This window comes from Uloborus diversus, chromosome 4 (assembly GCF_026930045.1).
Source record: "Uloborus diversus isolate 005 chromosome 4, Udiv.v.3.1, whole genome shotgun sequence".
Classification (NCBI taxonomy): Eukaryota; Metazoa; Arthropoda; class Arachnida; order Araneae; family Uloboridae; genus Uloborus; species Uloborus diversus.
Genome location: NC_072734.1, coordinates 71,931,871 through 71,947,196, shown reverse-complemented (window position 1 = coordinate 71,947,196; position 15,326 = coordinate 71,931,871). Strand labels below are relative to the sequence as shown.

General features: G+C 31.1%; 1 protein-coding gene across 1 annotated transcript in view; it reads left to right on the top strand.

The window, feature by feature from the left end:
* LOC129219690 (myb-binding protein 1A-like protein) overlaps positions 1-15,326 on the top strand; it is a 94,718-nt gene that overhangs the window by 4,280 nt on the left and 75,112 nt on the right. Inside the window, exons 5-8 of the mRNA XM_054853970.1 lie at positions 3,639-3,761; positions 6,658-6,750; positions 6,948-7,053; positions 7,136-7,224. Of these exons, the coding sequence (XP_054709945.1) occupies positions 3,639-3,761; positions 6,658-6,750; positions 6,948-7,053; positions 7,136-7,224 (411 nt within the window). The remainder of the gene's footprint in view (positions 1-3,638; positions 3,762-6,657; positions 6,751-6,947; positions 7,054-7,135; positions 7,225-15,326) is intronic.

Genomic DNA, 15,326 nt, shown 5'->3' with positions numbered 1-15,326 from the left:
TGTTGGAATGATTAATGTTGAGTATCTTTAATCAAATTGCTGAATAATGCAGAAGCACCCTGTGTGCAGATACATTCATAGCTCTGCAGATACATTTGCTGCAGGTATTGTGATGTCTGATAATCATTAATTAATATTAAAATTCAACACTGGTTTATCGGTTACCTTCAAAATTTGGAGTTAATAATAAAAGTTCATATCTTGCTTTCATGGATACAACATGATTAAAAGCAAAAGGCATTATCTTACCAAAAATTTATCTACCCACTGTATATTGTTTTTTATACTTTCATTTAGTTTTGAGTTCCATGTGCAAATACTTTATATTTTTATCTTACTATGTATATGAATTATTTAAATTTAACAAAGTAAAAAGTTCTATCTTCTAACATTTTACTGTTGTCATTTAAATTTGGAAAATTGAAGAATGTTCAGCATGATGTGATGAGTTTTGAATACTGCTATATTAAAACCTGTTTGTAAGATTAAAAATAGACATTTTGAAAATAATGAAAATAAACTACAATGAAGCAAAGAATTATTTTCATACTGAAGTGTGAGAATGATGTGTTTCAGCAGTCAGGTTTAGTAAAGTATTATTTTTGAAATTCAGATCAAAAAGTTTGTCATGATTTTTCTTACTTGCTTCCAATATCATTAAAACATGCATAGAATTTGCATATTCAAAGTTTGTCACTTCTCTGGCTTTGTAACTGGTCAGACTTTTATCTACATAGATTAAGTAACTTTTGTTTTAAAGTTGAATACTTTAAATGATTACAAGTAAAAGAAAATAAGTTTTGTGGCTTAAAATTCCATATTACTGCCAGGGTTGGCAAAAACCCGGGTTTTTTTAAAAAAAGTCCATGGACCCAGGGTTTTTTTGGGTTTTTTTAAATAAAACCCAAAAAAACCCAACTGAAGTTGGGTTTTTAAAAAGAAATGTGGGTTTTTTTGTCTTTTTTTAGGGAAAATGTGGGGTACTTGTAGCATATTGTAGCGTAAGTATATGGACAAAGTGCAAAAATTGTCTTCGGGGAAAAAAAGCTGGAAAACAAGTTAAAATTCAGCATTTTCTGATGAAAAGTATGAAAGACGAAAAAACCTAAGTATGGTGAACTTTCGGGTTTTTAAATTTTCATTATTACCGACAGTTATGGCAAAGTTACTTCTCGAGTGATAAAATCTATTGTTCGTTTTTAATTACTACGTTTTTTTTTTTTTGCATTTTACTTTATTGTATTTATTTTGTTATGCAAAACTACTGTAGTACCTCAAGTAGTTTAAATCCCTTTTTACTGAATTCCAGCATAATCAAGACATTTCTTTGAATTTTATGCTGCCTGTTTTTCTATTTCTGTGTACAGAGTAAGAAATATTCAACTTTTTCGTAAGATAATGAATATACTGTATCTGTTCTGTCGACCGTTTGAAAAATCTGTTTATTTCTAAAAAATATACCTTGTGTTTATTCGAGATTTGTGATGTGTTGGTTAGCAGAAAATAATTCACATGAAAGCCTTTTAACTAGATTAGTTTCCTCTGTACACATATTGAGAAAATCAGACGTGACAGGACTTGGTCGAGATAATTTGAGTTATTTATTGACCAGTTCAAGAAAAAAGTTAAATACATTTATTTAAAATCTTTGAAGTATTTTTTTAATGCCGTTAAGAGTTAAGAAATACTATTTAAGTTCAAAATTCATTTTTTATGTTCATTGTCTGCGGTAAAGAACAAATAAGAAAGAAGTTTAAATTGTGAAAGTATTTAAATTAATTATTTAAAAAAAAAAATTCTTAGAAAATTTTAAAAAACCCAAAAGTGGGCTAAATAATGGGTTTTTTTAAATGGATTTTTTCAAAAAAACCCATTGGGTCCAACCCAATTGGGTCCAATTCGGCCAACCCTGATTACTGCAGATCCATGTTTCATGGTTTCAAGGAAACTCTTTTTCAATGTAAAATAAGTGAGCTTCTATTTGTAAAAACATTTAGTAAAAGCTTATATCCTTTAAATCATCATATATACATTTACACCATCCTTTACACTCTCTATTTTGCATTGAAAAGGGAGTTTCTTGAAATAAGTGTCCGCAGTAATCTAAATTTGTGCTACAAAAGGTTGGTTATATTCCTCTTACTTCTCAAAACAAAGGTATTTATTTCAAAAATAACAATTTTGTCTAGATGGAAAAAAAATGTCTCTTTTAAATATCAAGAATTACTATTTCAAAGTTAAATAAAATTTTGGAAACTAAACCTTTGGTGCATGAAGATGGTTTTTTGTTAAAAGAACTGATTTAAAGATTGGCAGTGGTTGCTGCACCGACCGCCGGAAATGTAATGAAGCACCGACCACCTTCTGCGCATGCACAGAGTAGAAATTACTGCCTTGGGGTCGGGACTGTTTTATGAACCCGACCAAAGGGGCGTTACAATGGGCGAGATCTAATTTCAACAGCCGACCAATGATATACTATGCGGTCGGACAAAGTATGTATGGCCGACCACACAAATTAAGATTCTTTCCCAATGACATTCTAAGCGGTCCGACAAATTATGTATGGCCGATCACACAAATTAAGATACTTTCCCCAATGACCATGCTAAGCGGTCGGACGAAATATGTATGGCCGACCATACAAATTAAGATTCTTTCCCAATGACCATGCTAAGCGGTCGGACGAATTATGTATGGCCGACCACACAAATTAAGACTTTCCCAATGACATTCTAAGCGGTCGGACGAGTAATATATGGCCGACTACGTAAATTAAGTTATATATGCCGAGCGAAATGATAGTTCTGGAAATAATATAGATATTAAAACGGCATACACGATCTGTAATTATACTTTAATCATAATTCAATTATTTGCTGCGATACATCGACCATCTCCGACCCATGCCCTCGGGTGCCGCTGCTTTGGGTCGGACATGATTTAAATAGACCTTATGAAATTCTATGGAGGTCGTTGTTCATCCGTGGACACACGTGAGGTTGACAAAGTAGTATTCTAGGTCGGGACAAGCATTAGCAACACGATTTGGATAGCGCTTTCTAGCTGCTTCCAAAGTTCTGCAATCAGCGATGAAAAAATCCGAATAACTTTTCATTTTGGACTCTATTAAACAGTTTTCGAATTCAATGTACGATTTGAACTCGCACCTCGTTCCATGACGGTAGCCATTTTTACACGAACCAAGCACGCACGCATGCACGATGGTCAAAAGTGGTTGGAACCGCCGCACGAAGCAAAGGAGGTGTGTCAATCCGTTGAAAGTGTCAGATTTGCGCATGCGCAAGTTTCTAGGTCGGATGCCGAATCCCGCTCCGATTGTCAGTGCAGCAACCATTGCCTTAAAGATTTAATAACGTTCAAGAAATATATTGCAAAGCATCCTCTTAGGCTATAAATCTGATTTGTCAAATTTTTGTTAACTATACTAAATTGTATATTTTCAAAAAGCGTTTCATTTTTCTTTAAATGTATTTCCTTTGTGTATGAAAAATCGTTTATTAATTTATTTGAAACTAATTTAAATAAAACCCTTTTCTTCAAGTATAGATATAACTCTACTGTATTTATAGTGTTATATATAGTTTATTAATTAATTTTTCCCCTGTAACAATAAGCTTTCACCAGAGAAGTTTAAAGAAGCCCTGTGGCCACTTCTTAAGCAGAAATTATCCTGTGGTTGGGAACAATGCTCAATGGATGTCTTATGGCTTTTATTACTGTCCCACCGATTTTTTATGGTAAATATTCAGATTAACTTTTAAATAGTTTTCACTTTAAACTCTTGTACAAAGTGTACTATACAAATACATGCAAATTTAAAGAAGTGCTAAGTTTTATTTAGTATGTTAATTGAAATTGAGTTTTATTCTAAAAGTTGTGTTTAAAACCATTGAGCAGAAATGAAATAATCTTCAGTTATGAGAAACATCCTGTATATGATGATATTATTCCCATTTTTTCTCAGGTGGAATGGAGTAAAATTGATCATTCAAATAATTTTAAATAATGAAGCCGCTAATATTTAGCTAAAATGTTTTAGTAATTTCTTAAAGTAATGTACACATTTGATATTCAAAAGCTTAAAGATGGTTTTTTTTATGCTCTGAATAATATCAATAAAGTTAGAAATAATATTTAAAAATAATTATAGAGGGTGTTTCAAAATGAATAGCGGGATTTTTACATGTCATAATATTTATTACACCAAACTTACAGCTACAAGTGATATATCAAATGAAAGAGAAACTCAAACAGTTTTACATAATAGCCTACAAGTGTTCAATGTGAGCACCATTCGTCACTCGGCACACGTCAAGACAATATGTGAGTTCTTCCCAAACTTTGATGAGTGTCTGCCAGGGTTGGATTTTTTGCCGGCAAAAAGGTATTTTTGCCGGGACAGTGGAAAAAACCATGGCAAAAACGGAAAAAACTGGCAAAAATGGAAAAAATGGCAAAAACCTAATTGCAAATAAAGTAGCATTATATTGTTAATCAAGAAATAGTGACAATATAATATAAATAATGCACTTTAATATTTTAGTTATGTCTATCCATGTTACTTCTAATTTATGAGGTGAAAAATAAATAAAAAAGAAATGTTGGGATTGCAAAAATTAAGATTTTAAATGTTTGCTAAAACAATTTTTTCAGAATGAGCCAATTCCTTCAATGCTAAAACAAGGAATGTTTACTTAAGCTTAGTAAATTAATAAAAAGATTGAATTCTAATTATATATATATATATATATATATATATATATATATATATATATATATATATATATATATTAATCACTTTTTTTACCCCACTAAGATTTTTAAGCTATTTAATTAATAACAGAATATTTACTTGAATATAGAAAAATATTACCTTTTCCTCACTAAAGAAATACTGCATTTACATGCAGTACAGTACCTAAAGATTTCTGCACACTAGTCGCAACTCTTCAAATGTGTCCTGCAAGTTCTGCTGCAATAGAGAGATATTTCTCAAATTTTTCTTTTGTACAATCAAAAATACGAAACCGTTTGTTAGTTGCTTCTCTCATGAAACTAGTTTATTGCTATGCCATGCTTAAACAACAAATAGGTTTTGATGAAGATGGTATAGACTATGGTGATTTAAGTGATATTTCAATCTAAAGAAATGTGTATTTTGCTTTTTAATTACTTTTATTTCTTTTATTTTATAGTTGTATCTAGATTAAGTATACTTTATATAGATATTTAGTATTCTGCAAAAAATGCTATAATAAACAAGCTAATTACATTTTCAATGTAAGTTAATTATTTGTCTTAGATGTTACAAAGTGAAATTTTGTGTTAATGGTTAAAAATTTAGAAATAAAAATGCACCATAACTTTAAAAGTAAGTTAAACCTTAAATTTTTTTTAACTATAAAAATAATTAAAATTTTATCAAAATCTTTTCATGCTTTTACTTTTATATAAAAGGAAAAAAAACTGTCCATAAGTTGTTATTACAATCTATTTTTGCCACTTTGGCAAAAAACTATTTTTGCCGGGCGTTAAAAACCGTTGTTTTTTCCATGGTTTTTTCTGCCCCCGGCAAAAACTTGCCAACCCTGAGTGTCTCATTAGTAATTGCTGCAACAGTTGTTCCAATCCTGTTCTTTAATTCGGGAAGGTCGGCTGGCAGTGGAGGCACATACACACGGTCCTTAATAAACCCCCAAAGATAGAAATCACACGGCGTTAGGACGGGTGATTATGGAGGCCATGAGAAACAAGCCCTGTCATTAGGCCCCTTACGGCCAATCCAGCGGTCGGGTGCAGTTAGGTTAAGCCAATCGTGTACCTCATTATGCCAATGAGGCGGCGCACCATCTTGCTGAAAGATGAAGTTTTCTGGTTCATCTTCTGTCTGTTGAGGGAAGAGCCATAGCTGTAAAGTATCCAGATAAGAAGGCGGATTGCAGCAGAAACATTCCACGTGCATGCGCACTGATGCCAACAAACAAAACTGTTTGAGTTTCTCTTTCATTTGATATATCACTTGTGGCTGTAAGTTAGGTATAATAAATATTATAACATGTTAAAACCCAGGTATTCATTTTGAAACACCCTGTATTATTAAATATTTGTCCTTCACATTCAAAGATCAATATTAAATCAATAACTACTTTTTTTTTCCTAATTTGGTCATTATTTTCCATGCAAATGGTGATGAAGTTGTTTATAGTTAAGGATTCCAATATCGTCTCTGAGACAAAAAAGCTCCAGCCCCTTGAGCTGTCATTCATTTCAGAACCATCAGTGTACCAGAGTAATTTTTGTTATGATTTAAAGAAACATCTCATCAAATAACTCTGAGTTCTAATTTGGGATTATTGACAACTCACGTTATGCTCGCAATCTTGTTGACCATCTTGAACCAACTGAATAATTGAGACAATTGTAAAATTTCTACTGGAGGGTTCAAGATATTTTACAGTACTAAGTTTTGAGACTTTCTACTGAAGGACATTTTTGATCTGAAAGAACTTTTTATTGAAGAAAAGCAAATTATATTTAATATTTTTTAAAGGATCCATTTTATTTAAAAGCTCTACTATATATTTTATATTGCTCTGTTCAATTTAACAAGTATTTTTTGAATTTAATTTTCAGGGTACTGTCAATTCAAAATATTTGAAGAAGCATTGGGGAGGTGAAGATTTATTTTCATCAGACAATTTTCCACATCATAAAAGATTAATCAAGGTATTGCATTCCATGCACAAATTAATGTTCTGTGTAATTTATGGTTGTTATAATTTCTTACTGTTTTCTTTATGGTTTTCAGAAATTTTGGAATTGTTTTGAAGTAAGTTCTCAGTAATTCATTACTGAGGCATGCAATTAGTTAAAAGTAATAACATCTTTTGAACTAATCTTTATATATTTTCTTGTATTTTTAGCAAACAACTGTGTCCTTACCAGTCTTGCATCCATTATGTCTTGAATTTTTGGAAATCGTGAAGGAAAGAAATGATATGAAAGAAATCTGGAATGCTGTTATTGATGGTATTTATTTCTCCTGTGATCGCCTTAATTAATAGAAGCTTTTTGTTAGCTTTCTGTTCAACCTTCTTTTTTTCTCCCATAGAAAATCTTTTTGATGAACTGAATGAAAAAGCAGTTATTGGATTTGAAATGATAAAAAAAGTTGTGCCAGAAATAAAAAAGAAGAAAAAGGTAGATTTCCTTAGTTTAAACTTTGAGAAATTTAAAAGAAAAAAACTTTTAAAATAAATTGCTATAAGTAGTTATAACCATTTTTTTTTTTTTTTTTTGTAACTTAGCACTATCTTGAAACATAAAGTATTTGAATCATAAAATCTTTTATTATTGTAGCTATTATTTTTAATATGACATGAAAAGGAAGTACATTAATGTGATGCTTTTTAACTAATTTTTTTAATATTATTATGACATACTATTGCATCATCTGATTATGACGTACCACAGAAACCAATTAGGCTTGTCTCAAAACTTTAAACAAAAATTTATTAATTATTGGTTTGAGTTCTAAATTTAGTGCTCAAAAACTCGCACCAAGTTAGTTTGCATAACTGGTGTATGGTGTATAATAAACAATAATCAACAGTGGCATATCGTTCAAATTTCATAATTTCGAAGAAAATTTTGCAAACTTTGAACATACTGTTAATTGTGACTATAAAAACCACCGAGTAAACTTAACCTTAAAAATATTTTGCATATGTTGTAGTAAAGGTTTTTACCAGGGTTTTTAAGGGAGATTTCAGGGGGGATGGGGCTTCATGAAATTGAATACTCACATCATAATTGGAGCATATGTACAGTTTTTAATAATTACCATTCTCATTGGTCTGCAATTCGATTATACAAAATACTGCCCTGAAAGTGGGACAGCAGGGCAAAACATGAACATTACATCAAAAAGAAATGGCTAGAGTGTAAACAGTTAATTGCAGGTGAAAAAAAAAAAATCGAGACGTTCCTCTAATTGATTTTAAAAAATATTCTCCCACCTTACATAGAGTTGGGATTAATGAAGAATTTCGTTAAAGCAATGGATAACAAATGGTGTAGATTTCGATATTTGCAGGACTAGTTCCCATCACTCACCTGCAAAAATTAAGGAGGGTATTTTCATTGGCCCACAAATAGAAAAGCTTATGAAGGATCAAAATTTTGCAGGAAGCTTAAGTGATTAAGGAAAATCAGCATATTTTAAAAATGTTGTGACACAATTATTAGTAAATAATAGAAATCCTAAATATGAAAAAGTAATTAAAGACTTGTTTGAAAAGTTACAGAAAAGTTCAATGTCCTTTAAAAAGTTTTTTTTGGCATCTCACTTAAATTTTCCCCCTGAAAGTATGGGAGCTATGAGTGACGAACATGGGAAGTGCTTTCACCAGGATATTTCTGCAATTGAAGTGCAATATCGAGGACAGTTTACTCCTAATATGCTTGGTATTACTGTGGAATCTTATTAGAGAAATTTGTGATAGTGACTTTAAAAGAGCATCCATAGTTAAGGCATTTACAGCTACATAAAGAATGAAATTTTGGAAATGTTTTACAAGTATCGTTATTTTTTTCTTCTACAACTTTTTCAACGATAGATATTTTTTATATTTTATACTAGCTGACCCAGCCACGCGTTGCTGTGGCAAAGAAGTCGGATTAAAATAAACTTTTATTCATTATTTCGATAGAAAGAAATAAATATTTTCAGCAAAACTTAAAATAATATAGCCGATTTTAAAACATATGAGATTGATAATGGGCGTGATTCAATGTAAAAACGATTCATAAATGTTCCTTTAAAATAATGGGCAGCTGATGTGGCCAATTTCTGCCAGTAACATGACATGCCAAATCCCGGAAAGTTTTCCGATAAAAGTTAATAAAATTCATGAAATTATCTCGGAAGCATCTTGAAAAATTCAAAGATCTTCCCGTTTGAAGCTAGTCGTGTTACTGGAACTTTAGTGTAAACTTAGGAAGGGATAAAAAAAAAGCTTAGCACCTTTCTGATTTAATAAGGAACTTCTATAAGCAGTAATGCAAACATAGCCGAAGCTTAGCCACAACTGCAAGCAAGTATCGAAAATTTTTACTCAGTAACGTTTCGGATTTTTTTTTTACAGTGCAGGGTGAAGAAAGTACTTATTGAATTCAGTAAGTACTAACTAAATTTTCTATGGAAAGAGCACTATACTTACGCTTAGTAAATTTTGTAAGTATGACGTCGACCAAAGAAAAAAGCAAAAATAACTTGAAAGTGATAGTAAATATCGAAACTGATTGTAAAATAACCGAATGTAGAAACTAAGCGTAAACCACCATACACTTTTAGATTCCACACTACATTTTATTCACCTTAGCTTTCTCTATAGTTTGTAATCAATAACTTCTTTACAAAATACACTAATTAAATTAAAAACATATAAAAATAAAAAAATTTCAATGAAGTAGATAACATTGACTTCTAACTATTGTTTCTATTATTTGAAAAGTGAAAACTGTCTAAGTACTAAGTTGTACACAATGTTCTTGCTTAACCAGTCTTTTGCTAATACGAAAAGTATGATAACTTTCCACTTGTGAGAAGGCTATATATGGTTGCCCATGAGAGAAATATTTATGTTTCAAGTCCAAACCGAAAGAAGACATAGTTTGTTCTTGAGATCTATTTGTGGACTTTGCAAAAGCTAAACGAATCAAAAATTGAAGCCTTTCGAATGTGTTTAAAAATTATGACGCTATTAATGGATAACGTGGCAACACAAACATTTCTCCTTTAAACTTTCCGCTCAAAATTGTTGACTTTTGATAAAGAAACGTGTGCCGTTGAGTAATTTAGGTGGGTTTAAATCGCGAAAAAGAATAAATTGTTGAGCCAATTTTAAACCGGAAATTGTGTAGTCGCATTCCTGGTGTATCCAGGGAATTTAAAAATTCAGTTGGAATGTTTACTGCTTTGCTTTCATCGACAACTGTATAGGCTTGTTCAGCATCAATGGGGAGCTTTTTTTCCAGCCGTCAGTAATGGTTCATTATTCGCAATAATTGTAGCTAAGAGAGCGTCATTGCTCTGTTGTTATACGTTGCAAACCAGTGTTAACTAAGTCAATGGCCCAACTATCAAGTGACGGCATAACATAATAAATATGTGTCAAATTTGAAATTGAAACGCAAAAACCTTCAGTTAAAACTAAAGCTTCATATTCATCTCTGGTGTAAAATCTGGATTTGGACATTTGTGTGTTTGTTAAACTTTATGAAATACGTCTTCAAACGTGAAAGTTATATAGTTTCTCCTTAAAAAATGAGGATTGTGTTGTATAGTATGTCGTCAAAATTGTTTTAAACAGTTGACGAATACTGTTTCTCCTTATGTCAAACCTACATTAGAAAGTGTCAACTCCCAATGACTTTGTGCGACCAATAAATACAATTTGCGACATGCATCGGGATATGTATTTGACAGTTGACAATTGACGATCCACAAATATTCCTGTCTGTTCGGGAATGTTTGCCGAAAATAAAACTGCTACAAAACCAGCGCGATTACAGAGGCAAATATGATTTTAAAAAAATTAATTTATTTGGGAATAGACTCTCAATTAGTTCACTTTTCGTCTCAACGGTAGTGTAGAAATTGTCTGGCTATTTGTTGTACTGTATATTTTGATACAGTTCAATTTTACCGTTGCCAATACCCAACAATTGCTTAGAAAAAAATTGTGCGATTAGATTATTTTTCGTTTATACTCGCATGTTCATGGCCAATCGCATTATCTCGACAATACGCTATAAAAACGATTGTTTTATATATGCGTTGATTTCAACGGAATAACTGGTAATGTCTGCCGGAAGTCCCCAGACAGTATTCAGACAATTTCGCCTAAAAGTTGATCGTTGCCGTTCAAATCTTGCACAATCCTATGATGTGCTTCGAATGAATTCTTTTACTCATGAGCCATAGTACACTTATCCCAAATTTTATTTTCACGCTTTTTCAACACTACAGCCATTCTATGTTTTTTTTTCTTTAATGTTACACATTGCGTTTTGTTTGTTATGAATATCTAATAGGCAACTTTAAAGTTGAATGTGCTAATATCCGGAAACGTTATATGGAAATTCTAAATAACATTTCTGAGTTTTTATCATGGTGTTTTTAGCAGTAAGTTATACGATGTTTGAGTAATAACAATTATTTAACTTACACCGCCATCTATTAAGAGTTTTTAGAACTAAACAATTAACTCACACTATTATTGCATAATTAATATGAAATTTGCAATAAAAAATTATAAAAACTATCCTATCTTTTAAGTTAGACCAAATGACACATAGATATGAAATTTCAGAAAAATCGGTTGAGTAGTTTCGGAGTTTACCCCAAACAAACATCGTGACACGAGATTTTTATATATATAGATTAAATTTAAGCTTTAATTTTTTCCTATAAAATGGTAAATGAAAAATATTGTACATGTGTGGAATAAATGTCATTAGATTGAAATTTTACGGATTTTGTATTTTTCAAAAATCTGTGGGTGATTGAATATTTTTATTGTCATATTCTTTTTCAACACCCCCTAAAATATAAAAGTCACCACTTACTGAGGAACAGAAACCTTGCAGGGTTCTGGCCAGAGGATCTTTGGGTTCGTCAACGGACCCTTCACAAAAATCCGATCAACCAAAACGGACCTTTCACAAAATCCCAATCAACCAAAACGGACCTTTCACAAAATCCCGATCAACAAAAACGGACCCTTCACAAAATTCTGATAAACAAGATCGGATCTTTCACAAATTGTTTATTGAAAGAGCAAATCTGAAAACAAAATAACGCATATTTCTGTGTATAAAACCAATAATTTTTGGAACCTTTTTTGAAGTCAAATTAGAGGGATCAGCTTATACAAAATCTGCTAATTTTGCAAAAAAAAAAAAAAAAAAAAATCGTCACTCTTGCGATGCTTTTGCAAGCGATAAATAATTGCTACTGCAAAATAAATATAATGCTTGTTGTTTAGTTTCTTGGAAAGAAATTAACAGTTGAAAATAAGTTTGGTCTTAAACAATTTAGTTTGTTTCTTTTATCACAGCTAATTAGCAGCAGTGTTGTTGTAAACTTTTCTGAAAAGGCGTTGGTAAGCACTTTTCTCCCACTCATGATTTAATAAACAATAATAATAATAATATATATCTGCGAAATGGACATAGAACTGCAAAGGGATATTAAGGGCGGAGAAAAAATATGATCACTTCAGAAAGGGTTACCAACTTCAAAATTTTCACCACTTAGCGTCTGGCATTGAACCTTTATAATGACTTGATTAGAAAATATTCTCATCATTTTACCAGCTTGTCAATATTTGCGTTTTTATGGTGCAGGTGCGATGTTTAACTGTTATTTTGGGAGAAAATTATATGGGTTTGATTTTTCAATGCTAACAAGGATGATTAACTTAAACTCTTTTAATTACCTTTTTTTTTCTAGACACCTACATTTTGAAAAATGCAGTCTTTTAACATCCGATATGAGAGTTATATTTTGTTCTTTTTCTGAGCTAACTTCGCTTTATTAGGATGCAAATAAATGAAAAGTCTCTTTATTTTTGTTAGAATTCTCATTTCAAGTTTTTAAAGCAAAATTCCATTTTCTTTTATGAGTCAAAAATTAAAATGCTGAATCGATGGTTTAATTTTATTTATTTATTTTTTATTATTATTATTATTTTTTTTTTTTTTGCTTCAACTGTGTCCACAGATATTAATGAAATGCTTATCATAAGATTCTTTATCCAAAATATTTCTTTTACTTGCCGTTTTTATACTTTTGATGCCTTCACTTTGAGAGTTGCGATCTCTTTGCATCCGCTATGGAAATCCGATTTTTCGAATTTTTGATGTTTATTATGCTTTGTTAAGAGGTAAAGAAATAAAATATCTGTTTATTTTTGTTAAAATCACGAAATTTATAAGTTTTAAACGAAATTCTGCTTTTTAGGAGTGTTTTGGGTCAAAAAATTAAATGCTGAACCTTTGTCTGTTTTTTTTTTTTTTGTTACAATTATTTTAAATACTGTACAGAAATATTTCTAGTATAATTTAACATAATGTAGAATGGTAGATAAATATTGATACTTGAGAGAGTGATGCAGCCCCCCCCCCCCCCCCCCCCCCGCCAAATACTAGAAAAACACTCCAGAATGGCATTCTCGACATAGGAGAGGAAAACACTCAAATTTAAGTTTAATTGATGCAATTTGTACCATCTCTAAATTCTAAAATTTCATTTTAACAATTTTTTTTTGCAAAATTATTTGATTTTTCACAAAAAACGGACCCTGTGAAAAATCCTTTTCAGACCCCTGCCTTGTTTACAAGTGTAATTGCATTCTAAAGTACTTTCATTGTTAAAGCTTTCTTGCTTTTATTTTGTTGGAATGGGGTCTGAAAAATTTAATGTAAAGGAGCTATGCTAAAATTTAAAAAGGTAAAACTTTCATAAAACTATCTATTCAGGTTTCAAGTGGAATAATATATGCTGAAGATAATGTTTTTGATGAAAGATTAATTTACATGCTTTGCTTGAATTGTTTAAACAGGGTTCGTACGCTCCGGGAATTCCGGGAAAACCGGGAATTGTCAGGGAAAATGACACTGTCAAAAATGTCATTGAAAAGTCAGGGAGTTTTCAAATGTTGTCCTCCAAAAATTTATTTTCCATTTTTTTCCCAAGGAATTAAGTACTATGAGATCTAGTCTTCGTTTTTATTGTGATTTCACGAAAAAAATTGTAAATTTTTATCTAAACCGACGCTGGCACTTAAAAACTGCAATCGAAAAAATGAACGTTTTTTTTTTTCACAACGAAAAATGCGCCAAAAAAGCGAAGATTTTCTTGCATGGAGTCAGTGAGTGGAACGCATTTCTTTCTACTGCCTAAAATTTTAGATGGGTTGCCACAACATTCTGTTCGGTTCAGGGTTCGTACGCTCCGGGAAAACTTGGAATTATCAGGGGAAATGACTTAGTCAAAAATGTCAAGGAATTTTCCAAATGTGACCCCAAAATTTTTCTTTTCCCAATTTTTTCCCAGGGAATTTCGTTTTATAAGACCTAATCTTCTTTTTTATCGATGTATTTAAAAAAAAATTGTAACAATTTTAAAGCAATGAAAAAAATTGGCGACCCAAAAAATCTTCAGCAGCCGCCATTTTTGGCTCTCAGTAGTTCCCAAGGGAAAAAAAAAATCAGGTGAACAGCAATTATGCACAAACTCAACAGGAGAGAAGACAATTTACTGCTTCGGAAGCACAACCTGTAGATGGGAGGGTCGATCGGGGAAAATCGTTTTTTTTTTTTTTTTTTGATCGGAAAATCATTTCAGCTACGTGTGAAATGTAGTCGCCATCTTTGGTCATTCACAAGATGGAAGTAGATACAATCAAAAATGCCTAAGTTTCTTAAAACAAAGCAGTATTGGATGTTTTCTTTGATTGAAAACTGATGGAAACAACAAAAAATGGCCTGCAAATTGTTTTTCTATTATTACTTGGAATAATTTTCTTGAGAAATGAAAAATTTTGTTCTTAAAACTTAATCTTATCCTCACTGCTTAGGACGCAAATGTGATGAAAACTTTTCAATGAATTGTATTATCATGAAGATTTATTATTTTTTAATTGCTTCATGCAACAAATTAAAAAAAAGTTATTTATTATTTTTGGGCAGAGCCGCCATATTTGGTCATTCCCAAGATGGAAGTATACAAGACTTTTTCAAGTGCCTAAGTTCCTGAAAACGGCATTGGATGTTAATTGCAGTGCAAACTATTGAAAACAACACAAATTGTGCCCTTTTTTTTCCGGATAATTTGTAATTATTTTCTGGAAAAATGCAAAATTTAATCTTCATAACATTTTTTTTTTGTTTTAATTGATTTAGACTCTTATATGCTAAATACGGACTATTTTGCTTTTATTGTAGTTTTTTAAGGATTATTAATTATTTATTACTACTTTTATACTACAAATCCAAAAATCTACTTATTATTTTAAATTTTTCATTTTGTCGCCATATTTGATCGTTTGCACAATGGAAGTAGACTTAAACTTCCAGAAACAGAATTGGACGTTTATATCAATGTGTAATATTGAAAATAACATTAAATGTGCAAAAAGTTATGAATTTTTGAAAATTAACTATTACTTTCTGGAAAAGAAAGTTTGAAATTTTAATGTAAGCGTCCTTTAATATGTGAAAAAAAAAAAAGATTA